This window comes from Rattus norvegicus, chromosome 3, assembly GCF_036323735.1.
Source record: "Rattus norvegicus strain BN/NHsdMcwi chromosome 3, GRCr8, whole genome shotgun sequence".
Lineage (NCBI taxonomy): Eukaryota > Metazoa > Chordata > Mammalia > Rodentia > Muridae > Rattus > Rattus norvegicus.
Genome location: NC_086021.1, coordinates 32782544 through 32796703, shown reverse-complemented (window position 1 = coordinate 32796703; position 14160 = coordinate 32782544). Strand labels below are relative to the sequence as shown.

General features: G+C 47.8%; 1 protein-coding gene across 6 annotated transcripts in view; it reads right to left on the bottom strand.

The window, feature by feature from the left end:
- The window catches only part of Ttf1 (transcription termination factor 1), a 24659-nt gene extending 10499 nt beyond the window's left edge, over positions 1-14160 (bottom strand). Inside the window, exons 1-7 of one of the 6 annotated variants that reach the window (XR_352207.4) lie at positions 14020-14160; positions 8682-9962; positions 7170-7393; positions 4744-4929; positions 3321-3399; positions 1625-1755; positions 852-1079 (exon numbers count right to left, since the gene is read on the bottom strand). Coding sequence is in view for 5 of the 6 variants with exons in the window: in XM_006233882.5 (XP_006233944.1) it covers positions 845-1079; positions 1625-1755; positions 3321-3399; positions 4744-4929; positions 7170-7393; positions 8682-9962; positions 14020-14102 (2219 nt within the window). In the remaining variant the exon portion in view is untranslated. Of the gene's footprint in view, positions 1-844; positions 1080-1624; positions 1756-3320; positions 3400-4743; positions 5259-7169; positions 7394-8681; positions 9963-11120; positions 11143-14019 lie in introns of those variants that run through there. The other 5 variants (XM_006233882.5, NM_001427196.1, XM_063284344.1 and 2 more) reach the window with 5 other exon arrangements.

Sequence of the window (14160 nt, the reverse complement as noted above, 5' to 3'; positions counted from 1 at the left end):
TGGGGTCACTGAGTACCATGGACAGATACTGTGGGTCCAGCCCATGAGGAATCACTGCTTCAGGCAGGATGTTGCTGCATGTCCAGGACTTGGGAAAGTGAGAGCAGGTAGGGAGCATGCAGCCAGAAGGGAACAGAAACTGCCCTCCTAGCTCAGGGTGTGACTACAACCACTGTGCTGTAGCAGAGCCCAGAGCAACTGCCGACCTACAACTGCAAACACACAAGGCCAAGCTATGCTGCCACTAGACCCTGACATCCTTGGATTTCTCTCTCAAATTCTGCCATTTCCTTCAGTGTTGCATATCTCTAACTTCTGGGTCACTACTCAGCAAAATATGGGGTATGGAGAAGCTATTTTAATATAAAAGAAAAAAAGTCCTATTTGCCAAACTAAAGCTATGGAAAGATGTGGTTAAGAGTCATAAGATGGGCTGGAGAGGGGTTGGGGATTTAGCTCAGTGGTAGAGCGCTTGCCTAGCAAGTGCAAGGCCCTGGGTTCGGTCCCCAGCTCCAAGAAAAAAAAAAAAGTCACAAGTCTAGCTAGTCTACTGTTGAACCTGGTCCCAAACTTGAGATCCTCCTGCCTCAACCCCTTGGATACTGGATTCACAGGTGTATACCACTAAGCCTGTCTTTAGGATCTGAAAGAGGAAGAAATACACACGACACAGAGGCTGCTGCACACTGGCACCCTGTCCATCAAGGTCCATTAGGTGAAGGAGGTGCAGTGGACGCTGGAGCATTCCTGGCACTGTGTGCTGTGCACACTATTGTGTGTACCTCTTGCCCAGACCAGACACTGAGAGCCCTACTGCAGGGTACACAGGAAGCCTCACACTTACCACTTACTTTTGCACTGCATCCAGTTCCGGGTCTCCACTCTAGCTTCCACCTCCACCCATGATATGCCCTTATAGAGTTTTTCCCGGACAATCGACAGGCGACCTTCAGGGTCTTCCTGGAGTCTAGAATCTAGTTCTCTTAATTCTTGGGAAGACATCTTCTTTAGAATCACATCCTCCACAGCCTTGATCAGCCTCTGAGTTTCTGCCTTACTCCAAGTGCCATGGTTTCTATCTGCAGACATAAAAGGATGATCCTATATCATAGCTGCTCATCCATTTGCTTCCAAGCACATGAAAAAGGGGATAATAAATCAGGTGCTTTCCACAAAATAATGGGAAAAGCTCACCCAAACAAACTGAAAATAACTGACAACAGGGTTTTTTTTTTTGGTTTGTTTTTTGAGGCAGGGTCTCTATGTAGTTCTGTCTGTCTTGGAACTCACTATGTAGGCCCAGGCTGGCCTCAAACTCACAGAGCTCTGCCTGCCTCTGCCTCCCACAGGCCAGGAGTGTGCCACTCTACCCAATTTAAGGCCCAACATTTAGGGGCAAAGTAGCCGCACATGTCACTCTCATGGGCTTCCTCCTGGCCAACCTCTGGAAGGCCTGCCTGGCACGAGCAGCAGCTCATGCTGCAGGGTATGGACTGACGCATGGTTAGTGCATACAGACACGTCAAATGAACAGGCATGGAGAGGGTCTTTAAAAGGAGCACACACTGAGAGTGGACCACAGAGACCTCTGCATACCGGCTTATTTCACAGAGAGGCCACTCACCACCATCAATCTGAGAGAACTTGAGGGCAACTGAAAGGCTGCTTCGGGCTACCATGGCCCCAATCTTTTTCCAGTCATTTCCATGGAGGGAATGGTAGGCCTTCAGCTTCTTAGTATCTTCCTCATTGTACCTGAAGAGAAGGAAAAAGATTGCTAGGTTTAATGAAGTCTAAGACTAGGAACGGCATCTCATGGTAGAACATAGGAAAAGCTAATGGCAGCACTGATAGGAAGCCATGCCTCTCCTACCCATGGCTGGAGCCCCTCCCACCCATGGCTGGAGCCCTTCACTGTCTGTCTGTACACTTCAGTGGTTATTATGCCATCAATCACGGCTGAAAGAGCCAAGGTCTACTCAGTCTCTCATAGGCCATGCTGAACCATCTAGGCCTGTTCTTACGTCACAGCCTGCATTGGCTTGAACATGGATGGCTGTCTCCACCCACTGGTACTGCTATCTGGATGGTACCCTGCAGGGAACACTGAGTGCCCCTGCTGAGTCTCCTCTGCGCTGCTCTAAGCCTGCAGTCAACATCTATGGACCCCTGGATCATACTATGTCCTCTAGACCAGTGCTGCCTACTGTTAACCAACATCATGTACGCCACTCAGTCATACGCCACCCCCACATGGAAGAATTCTTTCACTTAGTATTCATATGATCAACGCGAGAACCAACTTCCTTGGAGCTGTGACTTGGATGTGACTCCATGACTTGGCATTTTGTGACAAACACAAGGCCTGGGTTCCACCTAAGGCCTGGACAGATGGCTCACAACCTAAAGGACGTGAACTATAGGTAAAGGCTGAATAGATAGCTCAGTGGTTAAAAGCACTTACCATTCTTTTTTGGTTGTTTTTGTTTTTTGGGATAGCCCTGGCTGTCCTAAAACTTGCTGTGTGGACTAGGCTGGCCTCAAACTCACAGAGCTCCTCCTGTCTCTGTCTCCCCATGCTGGGATTAAAGGTATGCACCATCATACCTAGCTACACTGACTGCTCTTGAGAGGCCCCAGGTCAGATCTCAGCACCCACATGGTGGCTCACAGCCTGCAACCCCTGTTTCAAGCAATTTTATGCTTCTTCTGACCTCTGCAGGCTCCTGAGTATGCATGGTGTATGTGCGCACGCACATACTCAGACACACACAAACAAAATAGGTTTTCTAGATTAAAAAGGATTGAATTGTGGGTGGGAGCATAAGGCTACAGTGGGCAGTGGTGGTGGGAGAGAGGGAGGGAATGGGTCCAGGAGATGACGCAGTAGGTATGGTGTTTGCAAGTCAGCATGAGTGCCTCAGTTCAGACTCCCAACTCAATTCAGAGTGTTGGACATAGATGAGAACTGGGGACTTTTTGGGGAAGAAGAAGGGAGAGGATGAACCACAGGGCAGAAGGGAACACTATGGTGCTTACTGCATCAGAGAGCAGAGCATACAAGAGCCACAGAAGAAAGGCAGGAGATGTCCAGTGCTGAAGCCCAGGTACAAAGGGACAGAGGACACAGAAAACAGAAAATTCCAGAAGGCTTATTAAAGAATTGGGAGTGGAAATGAATCTTAAAGGTGTAAGCCTAACAATCTCCAGTCAGGTTTTAATGCAGAAACCTCTGTGACCCTCACCTGTCACTCGGGGCTGTGGCTATTTTGTTTCTTGACATCAGGACAAATTTTGGTCCCGCACTGAGAGTTTCTTACCTGCCTTTGTAATTATTCACATCAAATATCTTCTTTGCACGATAGTACACAAGCTTCCAGGGCCGAGCAATGCCCTTCCCTACGGAGAGTTAGAAGACAGAGTCAGGGAGGTGGTGTGTGGCCAGTGTGAGTCATGGTCACAGACCAAAGTAACCTAGCAGAACCCTCGGTAACATGATCAAGTGCTATGCAGCAGTGTGAAGAGGAAGGGGTGTCCTGTGCCCTGCACTGTCAGAACAGGAAACACTGAGGAGCAGTGCACACTGGGTTCCCAGATCCACTCACTGGATTGCCACTTCGGCGTGAGCTGAGGGGTACCAAGCTCTTCAAGACCTTCTCCCAGCCTCCCCATCTCCCTCTCTCCAGAGAGCCTTCCCCCTGCCTCCCTGTGTACACTGAAAATACTTGTGAGATTACCATCTCCAGATTCAAAAGCGGTTCTTTCATGAGGGACCTGTTACTACTTACTGATCTTTTTTCTTTTTTTGGAGCTGGGGACCGGACCCAGGGCCTTGCGCTTGCTAGGCAGGTGCTCTACCACTGAGCCAAATCCCCAACCCCCCTTACTGATCTTTTTTAAAAATACATTTTTTTTTTTTTTGCCAGACTTGGTGGCACGCACCTTTGATCCCAGATTTTGGGAAGCAGATGTGATTGGATCTCTGAGTTCGAGGCCAGCCTGATCTACAAAGCAAATTCCATGATAGCCAGGGCTACACAGAGAAACTCCTCAAAAAGATGAAAACAATTAAAAATATATTTAGGGGGTCTGGAGAGGTGCCCCAGAGGTTAAGAGCACTGTCAAGTTCTTCAAGGGGTCCTGAGTTCCATTCCCGGCCACCACATGGTGACTCACAACCATCTGTAATGTAGTCTGGTGCTCTCTTCTGCCTGCAGGCAAACATGCAGGCCGAACACTGTGTACATAATAAATCAATAAATCTTATACAGTGTATTCTGACCATATTCACTCTTAACTCTTTTCCCTGACTCCTCCAAGGTCCACCTCCTCCTTTCTTCTCTCCCCAACTTTGTGTCTTGTTTTTAATAATCCGCTGTGTACAATTTCTGCTTCCATAAACTTCTAGGCATGGGGTCATTCATGGGAAGCCTTACTGAGCTCCTAACTCTCTCAGCAGCAGCCCCCGAGCAGGGATGCTGCGTAAAGCCCTTCACTTAGAAGATCAGAATGCATGGAAGGACGTGTTTCATGCAGAAGGAATGACAGACAGGAACAGATAATTACTGCCAAGTGGACAGGATAGAAGATTGTTTACTCTTTCACAAAATCCATGGAGGACTACTCTTGAGAGACACGGAGACACTGCAAATCCCACGGGACTCAGAGGAAGTACTTCCTCACCACGGGACTTCAGGCAGCTGTGGGAAGGCTGGGGGAGGCTTGGTCTCCTTCCCCACTTACCAATGTGCAGTCTGAAGGCATGCTTCCGTTTGAGGTTAGTGATCAGAGACTTTTCCTCTGGGTATCTGTCTGTGTACAGCAGCTTGTCTGCACTCTCAATTCCAGTCAAGGACAGGAAATCTTGCACATTTTTCTCTATTTGTTTATTTTCTTTAACAGAAAATTTGCCAAATCTAATAGCTACCCCTAGAGTTGGAGTGAGGGAGTAGAGACAAGTACAGACTGTCAATAATGAATATAAGCAAACCGACTACATTCATTCCCCCTGCCCCCTGTGTGTGTGTGTGTGTGTGTGTATGTGTGTGTGTGTGTGTGTGTGTGTGTATGCGTGTATGCGTGTACGTGTATGAAGACTACAGTTGTCATCCTCAGAGCCATCTTTTTTGGTGACAGGTTCTCCTGTTGACCAAGCGGGCCAGGCTGGCCGGTCAGCAAAGCCCAAGGATCTTCTGGTCTACCTCCCCAGTGTTAGGTCACAGGCATACGGCACCAGGTCCAGCTCTGTTACATGGATTCTGGAAACAAAACTCAGGTCATGTTTGTGTAACAAGCACTTTATCGACTGAGCATCTCTCAGGCCCACATGGAAAACCTATAGGATTCGGACTAGCTGGGAGCAGCCCATTGGGCAGGAGTGGCCCACTGGTATCTTTGGCACAGAGTGGCTCCCCAGTCCCCATCCTCAATTCTAGCCTAAACCATATCTCTTCTCCCCAAGTCTTCCCAGACAGCCGCTACCACAGGGACTAGCTTGCTTCCTCAATATCTTTAAGATAGTTATATTAAAAATAACGGACATTTTAGAAGATTCTAAAAGAAGCCCCACTCTACTTCCACATCACTAAACTCCCTGAGAGTAGTGTTCACAGGGGCTAGCAAGTCTGCTGAAATAACACAAGCTTTCTATGAATCAATCAAACACAACACAGTTAATACTGAACTCCTGTTCCTTGTGCAATCATTAAGGATCAAATGTGTGAAACCCAGTTCTTTCTTTTGGCAGACTTGGAGACTCAAGAGTTCACCTGTCTGGTTTTAGCTGTTTTGTTTGGTTGAGGCAGTTTCATGGAGCTCAGGCTGGCTGCAAACTCCCTATGTAGCTAAGGAGAGACCTGAACTTCTGACTCCTGGGATTAGACATGCACCAGCACACCACACTCAGTTTATGTGGATTCTGGGAATTAAACCAAGCGCTGGATGCATGCTAGTCAAGTGCTCTCCTAGCTGATCTTTATTCTCAGCCCTGACTTTAGGTTTACTATTCATGGTGAGGCTCCCTCCTTTGAACATAATCATAGCCACTTTGTATCTAGACTCCATGTTACTCATAAGGTGAAGTTAAGATCATACTTATTACTTTAACTGACACTGAAGAATGTTATTAATGAGCCAAAAAGTTATGGCTGAATCACTTATATCCGGTTATCTCAATGTTCTGAGACTCCCCTGTTCAACACCTGCCACCCTCCTTACCTCACTCAGGACCAGTCAGCTTGAAGGTCGGCTGATAACACTTTGTCTAGTTAGCCAAAAATGCTATACCACTTCACTGCTTGCCTTAAACTTTTGAACCTGGGTTTTTATATAAAAAGTGTGCCCTGAGGACAGACAGGTGCCACAATTAGGTTTTCCTTCTTGTGGCCCCGACTGATCAATCTGAAAGTGTTCGGTAACACCTTCATATTTAAGACTGGTGTCTGAATGGTTGGTGCACGGCTAACCCCAGGCCTAAACAATGCATGCATGCATATATACACACCACAAAATTAAATAAATAACCCAGTAATTTATATTTGGAGCAAGGCACGGTGATACACAAATGTTAATTCCAGCATTTGGGAAGCCGAGGCAGGAGGACTGAGAACTTGAACTCAGCCTGTTCTACCTCATGATTCAACTCGAGGGGGTATTCAGCAAAGGGAAACCCCCAAGATACTGTTCTGTAACTGTGTCTATGTGAGGTGCTTGGGGTGTATTAGATTGTTTCTAATCTCTTCGATGCTTTGGCTCCCAGAGTGAGAGGCCCCTCACTCGACGCACAGTGCATACTTATACGAAAGAGCACTTACACTGTACACTCCCATGCATGACAAAGACACGCAATGAGGAGGAAACACTTTAATGGGTGACTCTGACACTCTCTGGCCAGCAACTGCTCAGTACGGACTGCTCAGTTGTGGCCTTCTAAGACTTTCTTTCTTTCTTTTTTTTTTTTTTTAAAGACAGGGTATCTCTGTATTGCCTTGACTGTCCTGGACTCAATTGGTAGACCAGGCTAGCCTCAAATTTATAGAGATCTACCTGCCTCTGCCTCTGCAATGCTGGGATTAAAGGTGTGCTCCACCACTGCCCAGCTTTAACATCTTTTTAAAGGATGCTTCTCCATTAATTCCAGTCACTCAAAAGCAGCACACTGGAAAGCTTACCTTGTGCCTTAAACTCTTTGAAGCGCCCTAGGTCATCTCGATACATGCGTCTGATTGTGGTGGCCGCCCTTTCCTGTATGTCAGGAATGAACTCTTGGAGCTGCCTCACTGCAGAGCCCAAATCCACATCTGACTCATCAGAATCTCTCCTGTCCTCAGATACGCATCTTGTTGCAGAATTGCTAGCTGATTCCAAATTGCTTTCTTCGTGGGTAGGTTCTAATCTAAGGGGAAAACCAGGTTACCAGCAAGTCAGCCCTCCAGCTAATCCCTTAACTCTTCCTGAATGGGTCTCAGTCTAAAAAAGTACTGAAGTTAACCTGCACCTTGGAGGGAGCTATTCATTCCATAATATTCAAATTCTTTCTGCACCCTGATTAGATTAAATGAACGTGTGTGTGTGTGTGTGTGTGTGTGTGTGTGTGTGTGTGTGTGTGTGTGTATGTGTGTGTGTGTGTGTGTATGTCTGTGTGGATAGGAGGTAACTCGATCCTACCAGTTAGTGCTAGTTTGTGTGCTACTTCTCATCCTTGGTTCTAGTAAATAAAGCCCTTTTGATCTCTACAACCCCCACACCCCTGCCCTTACAATGAGTGGAGCTGTAGAATACACTGGCTCCTAGCTGGTTAGCTGGGTGTTCAGGGTGCACCTGCTGCATAGGCCTTATCTCTCCCTTTGGGTTTTTTTTTTTTTTTGGTTCTTTTTTTCGGAGCTGGAGACCGAACCCAGGGCCTTGCGCTTCCTAGGTAAGCGCTCTACCACTGAGCTAAATCCCCAGCCCTCTCCCTTTGTTTTTGATGTGTCCATCCCAATTGTTTTTCCCAGCTCTCCAGCAGATGGCAGAATCTGACTGCTTCGTATGTTCAGGCTCAACACCAGTGAGTCCGTCAGACTGGAAGCTATACCCTCCAGCCTACTTGTCACCAAGTTAGTGACTTTCCTAAGACCTGTGGCCCCAGGAAAGTTAGAGCTACAGCCCTAGCATATCCCTGCCTCATGATCCATGTACTGACAATGTTCCAGTGAGAGGACAGTGTGAATGCCCATTCATGTTATCAATACCATCCCATGTGACACTTAACATTTAGCAAATATGCAAAACTAGTCAAAGCCAGAACTACTAAACAAACACAAAAAGATTACTGAGTGAAAAGTAAGAAGAGAAAAATCTGTCTCGGGTCCAGGATCTGTAAGTAGGGAAGTAGACTAATACAGCAGTAACCATAGCTACATTCCTTGTGTGAGAGCCAAGCTTCTACTGCTCCAGAATCCCCAGTTTAAGGTACATAGCCCTTATGTCCACACGTACTCTCAGACAAGCTGTGGGGGCTGGAAATCTTAAAATGGCTCAAACTTATAGAATTAGGTAGAATAGATCTCAGTGAAAATCTAATTTAACTATATTTACATATGAAGACATCCAGTTATCTCCTCAATTAAGACCGTCACACTAGTCCTAAGACTGCTGTCACCTCATATGCACACAGAAGACACATCCCATTTCCACCTTACCTCTGTATCTCCTTCCTGTGCTTCTCGGTGGGACGGGCCTGGGCTTCTGCCTCTGTTGACCCGTGGTCCACGTCCTCTTCCCTCAAAGTACCACTCCCTTCTGGTGAGTCCACGAGGGCACTCTCAGCCGTGCTGTCCAGCACTGAGACACTGTCACCAGAGGTGGCAAGAGTAACAGACTTGTGCTTCTTCTTCTTGGACTTTTTCCGGATCCTGTGGGATTCTTTGATGCTCTCACCTTCTTCTTCAGTCTCATCCTCTCCTCCATGGTGTGCACTATCAAGACTCTCAGGGATAGTCTCTGAGCTAACAAGACTCTCAGAGACGGCCTCCAATTCTTGGCTCCTGAACACTTTTTTTTTAGACTTCTTCTTACAAAACACTGCTATTTTTGTGTTTTTGCCTTCTAGATCCACAGGAGACAAGGACTCTGACTGGGGCAGGGAGATCCTCTCAGGCTGGGTTCCCTGGATAGCATCCTGGGGTGCAATTTTCTGGGGGTGCTTTTGATTCTTTTTGCTCCTGATATCACTGTGCAGCTCTCGACAGTCACGTTTCTGGGTTTCAGCCATGGGCAGCTCTTCTGTTTCATTCACTTTTGCTGACCTTTGTCCCTTGCTCATATCAACATAAACAATATCCACATCCTTTCTAGAAGTCTCTAGCAGGTTCTCCATGTTTTCTTTATCCACAAGAATGATCCCAGTTTCCATATCCACCTCCCAAACACTATTCTTTTTCTTTTTGTGGGCAGCAGTGGTTTTTTTAGCTTTATGGAAGGTCTCTGAATTTTTCAGAAGGGAAGAAGTAAGCTGCTGGGACTCCTTCTCCTTCTTCTTCTTTCTCTTGGCTTTCCAAGGTTGCTCACTCTCTAAGCTCTCCTCAGCTGGTGTCTGGTACTCCCTCCTCCTCTTCTTCTTCTTGGCTTTCCAAGGCTGTTCACTTTCCAAGTTCTCCTGGGCTGGTGTCTGGGACTCCCTCCTCCTTTTCCCTAGCATAGACATTGGAGTCTGCTCACTCTCCAAGCTTTCCTGGGCTGGTGTCTGGGACTCCCTCCTCCTCTTCTTCTTCTTCTTGGCTTTCCAAGGCTGTTCACTTTCTAAGCTCTCCTGGGCTGGTGTCTGCGACTCCCTCCTCCTCTTCTTCCGCACAGATACCTGAGGCTGTTCACTCTCCAAGTGTTGAGAGGGCCATTTTTGAAGTCTTTTTTCAGACACAGAAGACCATTTCTTTTTCTTGTGCAAAGTTGCAGTGTGGGTCTTAAATTTGCCCCCTTCCATCCTGGGAAAAATGTGACAACAATGGTTTATTTTGGCATTTTAAACATACGTGTGGGGGCAGGGTGACAGGACAAACACAACTGTATGACAAATGACAAGCCAGGAGTCATGAATATAAATTTTATATAATTTTATACTATTCAAAATATACAGAAAGCTCAGTGAGACCCACTTTGCCTAGTCTCACTGCCTTTATGATAGACACACACACACACCCCTCCCAAGTTCACAGAATTCATGCACAGCCTAGGGCCACAGGCCACCTACAGACTCATCTTCTATGATGGGTACTTGCTGTGGTTCCCCCAGCATGCCTAGTCCTTTCCTGACTCTCAGTAGGTTCTCTGCTGACCCCCAGTCTACCAGTTGCTGTTGGGGCTCCCTTGCCTGCCTGTGAGCTTAGGTAGGAGACTGCTCTGCTTTATTTACTAAGACAAAGTCTTGCTATGGAGCCCAGGTTGGCCCCCACCCTGGCTGCAGTCCTCCCATCCCAGTCTCCTCAGTCCCAAGACACCAGCATGCATCACAACACCTGGCGGGAAGGTCACTTCTTTAAGAAAGTTTACTCCATACTGTCTAGCTTTCACAGTATCAGAAGGTGCTATGTGGGTTGCTGGGTGGAAAAAAAATCATCACTACCCAGCCGTGAGCCGTGTGGACTAAAATGAACAGCATGGCAAACTGTGCCTATGGGTGCAACAGTGGCAGAACTTGAGGGTAGCCAGCTGCTTTCTGGGTGGATTTAAGGCCTGCTCCACAGGAGGAAATACGCTCAGTACTGCAACTCTGGACCAGAGCCCATGGTTAGGGAGCTCCCAGCCCCAGGGTGAAGCTGGCACTGTTGTTGTGCTAATCAGACATGGCATAACTATATCTACACTTGTCCTCTGGACCACAGACTGGGGCAGCTCTCGGGCTGCATCACACAAGCTTCTTTGTGCAGTGGACAGCAACTGATTGGTGAAGAAACTCACAACCAGTCAAGGGACAGGGAACAAGTGTCAGTGGAGTGCTCAGCCACAAAAGAACAGCTGGATCCCCTGCCCACCCTCCAAGGCTCAGTGACCGTCTCAGAAGGGGAAAGAATTTACGAGCCAGAGGCTGGGGGAACTGGAGCAAAACATGTCTTCTGGACAGGCTAGGGCCGCTGTGTTCATACCTTATAGCAGCTGTACGGAGTTGCCTGTACGAGATCAAGCCAGTCAATATTCAAACATGGAGGGGAAGGGGCTGGGCTAATGCGCTCCAACTCCTAACTGAGGCTCCTGGGGAAGAGAGAGTCAGTGTTCTCTAAGGTATTATCCCTGGTAGGTTGACATGGCTCCAGAGGCTGGCCCCATACCCAGAGTACAGGGTGGCACAAACTTGACTGAATAGGTCATTTTTAAAACAGAAAGAGGACATAAAATTGTGGGGAGGGGGAGTAGGTGGGGGTGAATCTAGGAGCTGCGGAAGTAGTGGGGGTGAATCTGATCAAACAAATACTATGAAATCCTAGAACACTAGTATCATAGTTTTCACTTCCTTTCTGCATTCTCTGTGGCAATCTGTGCTTTTCTGAAGCACTGTAACTTAAAAGTTAGCAATCAGCCATTCAGTCACTCAACGTCTAGCTCCTCTGTTGGCACTCAGAGCCCACAAAGGCAGGCAGCTGTGTGTGCTGCTCCATTTCTATTGCCTGCAAGCCCTGGCCCAGCCCTACATTAAAATCAGGCAAGTCTCGACATCTTGATACCACGACATAGCCCCAGACCTCAGGCAGGGTCACTGGGCCCTGACAAAGAGGGCAGATGTGCCTTGTCAGTGACCAGCAAAACAAGAACACTCCATACATTTACAGTTGCACATACCTGTAACCTGGCACTGAGGAGTGGAGGCAGGAGGAGCCTTCTCAGCTACACTGTAGGACTGAGGCCCTGACTCAGCCCCTCCCCCTCATGCATAAAGAATTACATACAAACATTTCATATTCCTCTCCTCAATCTGAGTTGCTTCTGGGTCCAAATATTTAGAATTTATCCTTGACTAGATGATATATTTATGTGGTTCAAAACAGCACATTCCCCACAACCAGAGAGAATTTCTGTGTGACCCTGGCTGTCCTAAAACTCTCCCTCTGTAGACCAGGCAGGCCTGAACTCACAGGTATCCAACTGTTTCTGTCTCCTGGGAGACAGCCTTAAAGGCATGTACTACTGCACCCAGCCAAAACCAGTATATTTGAATTTCTTCCCAGTATGTTCTGACCTGTAGTTCCTGTTTTCCTTACAGACTGAATCTCTCTCTAGCACCAGAGGCTTTAGCCAACCTAGATGCTAAGCACCTTCCCTGTAGAAGGTACCTACCTCATCCTGGGTAGTGCATGGCAGCTGTGAGGACTGTGCTTTAGAGGTAAGAGGCCATGAACGAACACTTAATCTTTCACCTTCAAGGCAGGTCCTTCCCCTTCCATGGGGTACCAGAGCTGTTTTAGACCTGCCTCCCTTATAAATATCTCCCAGCTGGGACGTGCTACCTAGGGATGCAGGGGACCCTTTCAAAGACTTTTCAAGGTCTCAGCAGGGGTGCACAATGGCTACCAAGGATCTAAGACAGTCTTACACAATCACTGTGGCCCCAACACCGAACCTGGTTCTGCTCTTAGTAATTTTCATTTTTTTGGCATGGATTAACGATTTCTCTTTGGCTGTGCCTGTGCTGCTGAGAATACAGGGAAAACCCACAAGTGGGCAGATGGGCTGTATTCTAATCACGGTTGGAACCAAAACACTATCTAGAACCAGTTCTGTTTCTTTAGATCCGGAGTGTCCCCTAGGGTAGCCAGATGAGGTTAATGAGCACCTGAAATGGGGCAGAGCCAACCCATAAAATGGAAATAGATATGCTAGCAACAGTCTCTTCACTGAGCACCGTCCCCAGCGCTACCCTAGTTCCTGACCCTTCCAGGAGCCATCAGTAGGAGCGGTTTCCCTATTTTCCTCCACATCCTTATTGTTACAGCACATTGTTATTGTTTAGTGGGGTTTTGTTTTTTGGGTTTTTTTTTCCCCTTAGCTGTTGAGCTCTTTTTGGCCCCAAATGAATTTTTGCCATGGTCTGTGGCCCTTTCAGTAAAATTAATTACAACTGCCCCTTCTGAACCTTGCCTTTAATTTGAAAATAGTATATGTTGTGTAAATGAATGCATGTCTGCTGGGTGATCGTGGAGGTCCCTGGAACTTAAGTCATAGATGGGTGTGAACTACTATATAGATTTGGATGCTGGGAACCAGGCCCAAGTCTTCCACACAAGCAACAAGTGATCTTAACCCCTGAATCATCTCTCCACACCCTTACCCGCTCTTGAGGAACTGGAGGGATTTATGCAGAAGAGCTTATTTACTTATCCTCACTAAATGCACAGGAGAAGGGTGTAAGTGGGGAAGCTAGGAGTTCAAACTCGGGTCCTCATGTTTGTGCAAGTTTTACTTGCTGAGCCAGCTCAACCTTAATTCTTTTGTCTGTTATCCTTTATATAAAATCAACATCCTTTCAGACTTCCAGGGCCTTCAGTTCCTCATGACATAGCCTGACCCATGCTGTGCATTTCCTGGCATCCTCTCTTCTTGGAACAATGTTTTGATTTCCTACGAGAGACCTCTCAATGCCTTTATGCCCGGTGACTAGCCTCGGTGCAAAAGCCATTTTAACAGGGTACCGTTACGGACTCCATAACTGGGTCCCATTATCCCTTCGGCACAGACTTCCCAAACAGCCCAGCGGGTTCCCGAGGAGCGCTCAGTTTCAACTAAAGAGCGGAAATCACCTATCCCTACTTCCGGCCCCACGCAGCCTCTGCTCACCGCCCTGGCTTCTGACTGACCCTGCTATGCCCCTGCCCCGAGGCAGCGACCCGAGGATCCCGCAAACCGCGGCCTGGGCCCCAGGCCCCCACAACCCCCGGCGGCGAGGAACAGGCCGATCCGCCTCAGGCCGCGGCCTCGCTTGGAACAAGGCCACAGCGCAGTCGCCCGCCACACTTGGGGGGCAGAAATTCAATGAAAGCTCGTCCAACCTACCCTGAGATAGTGTAGCACTCGTCTTTCAACCCGGAAGTGTTGTGAGGCGGAAATACTGTACTGACTTCCGTCTTGCTGCGCATCCGGCTGCCATAGTAACATGGCGGCGCGCAAGGATTGGGCGCATGCGTAGTTGCCTAC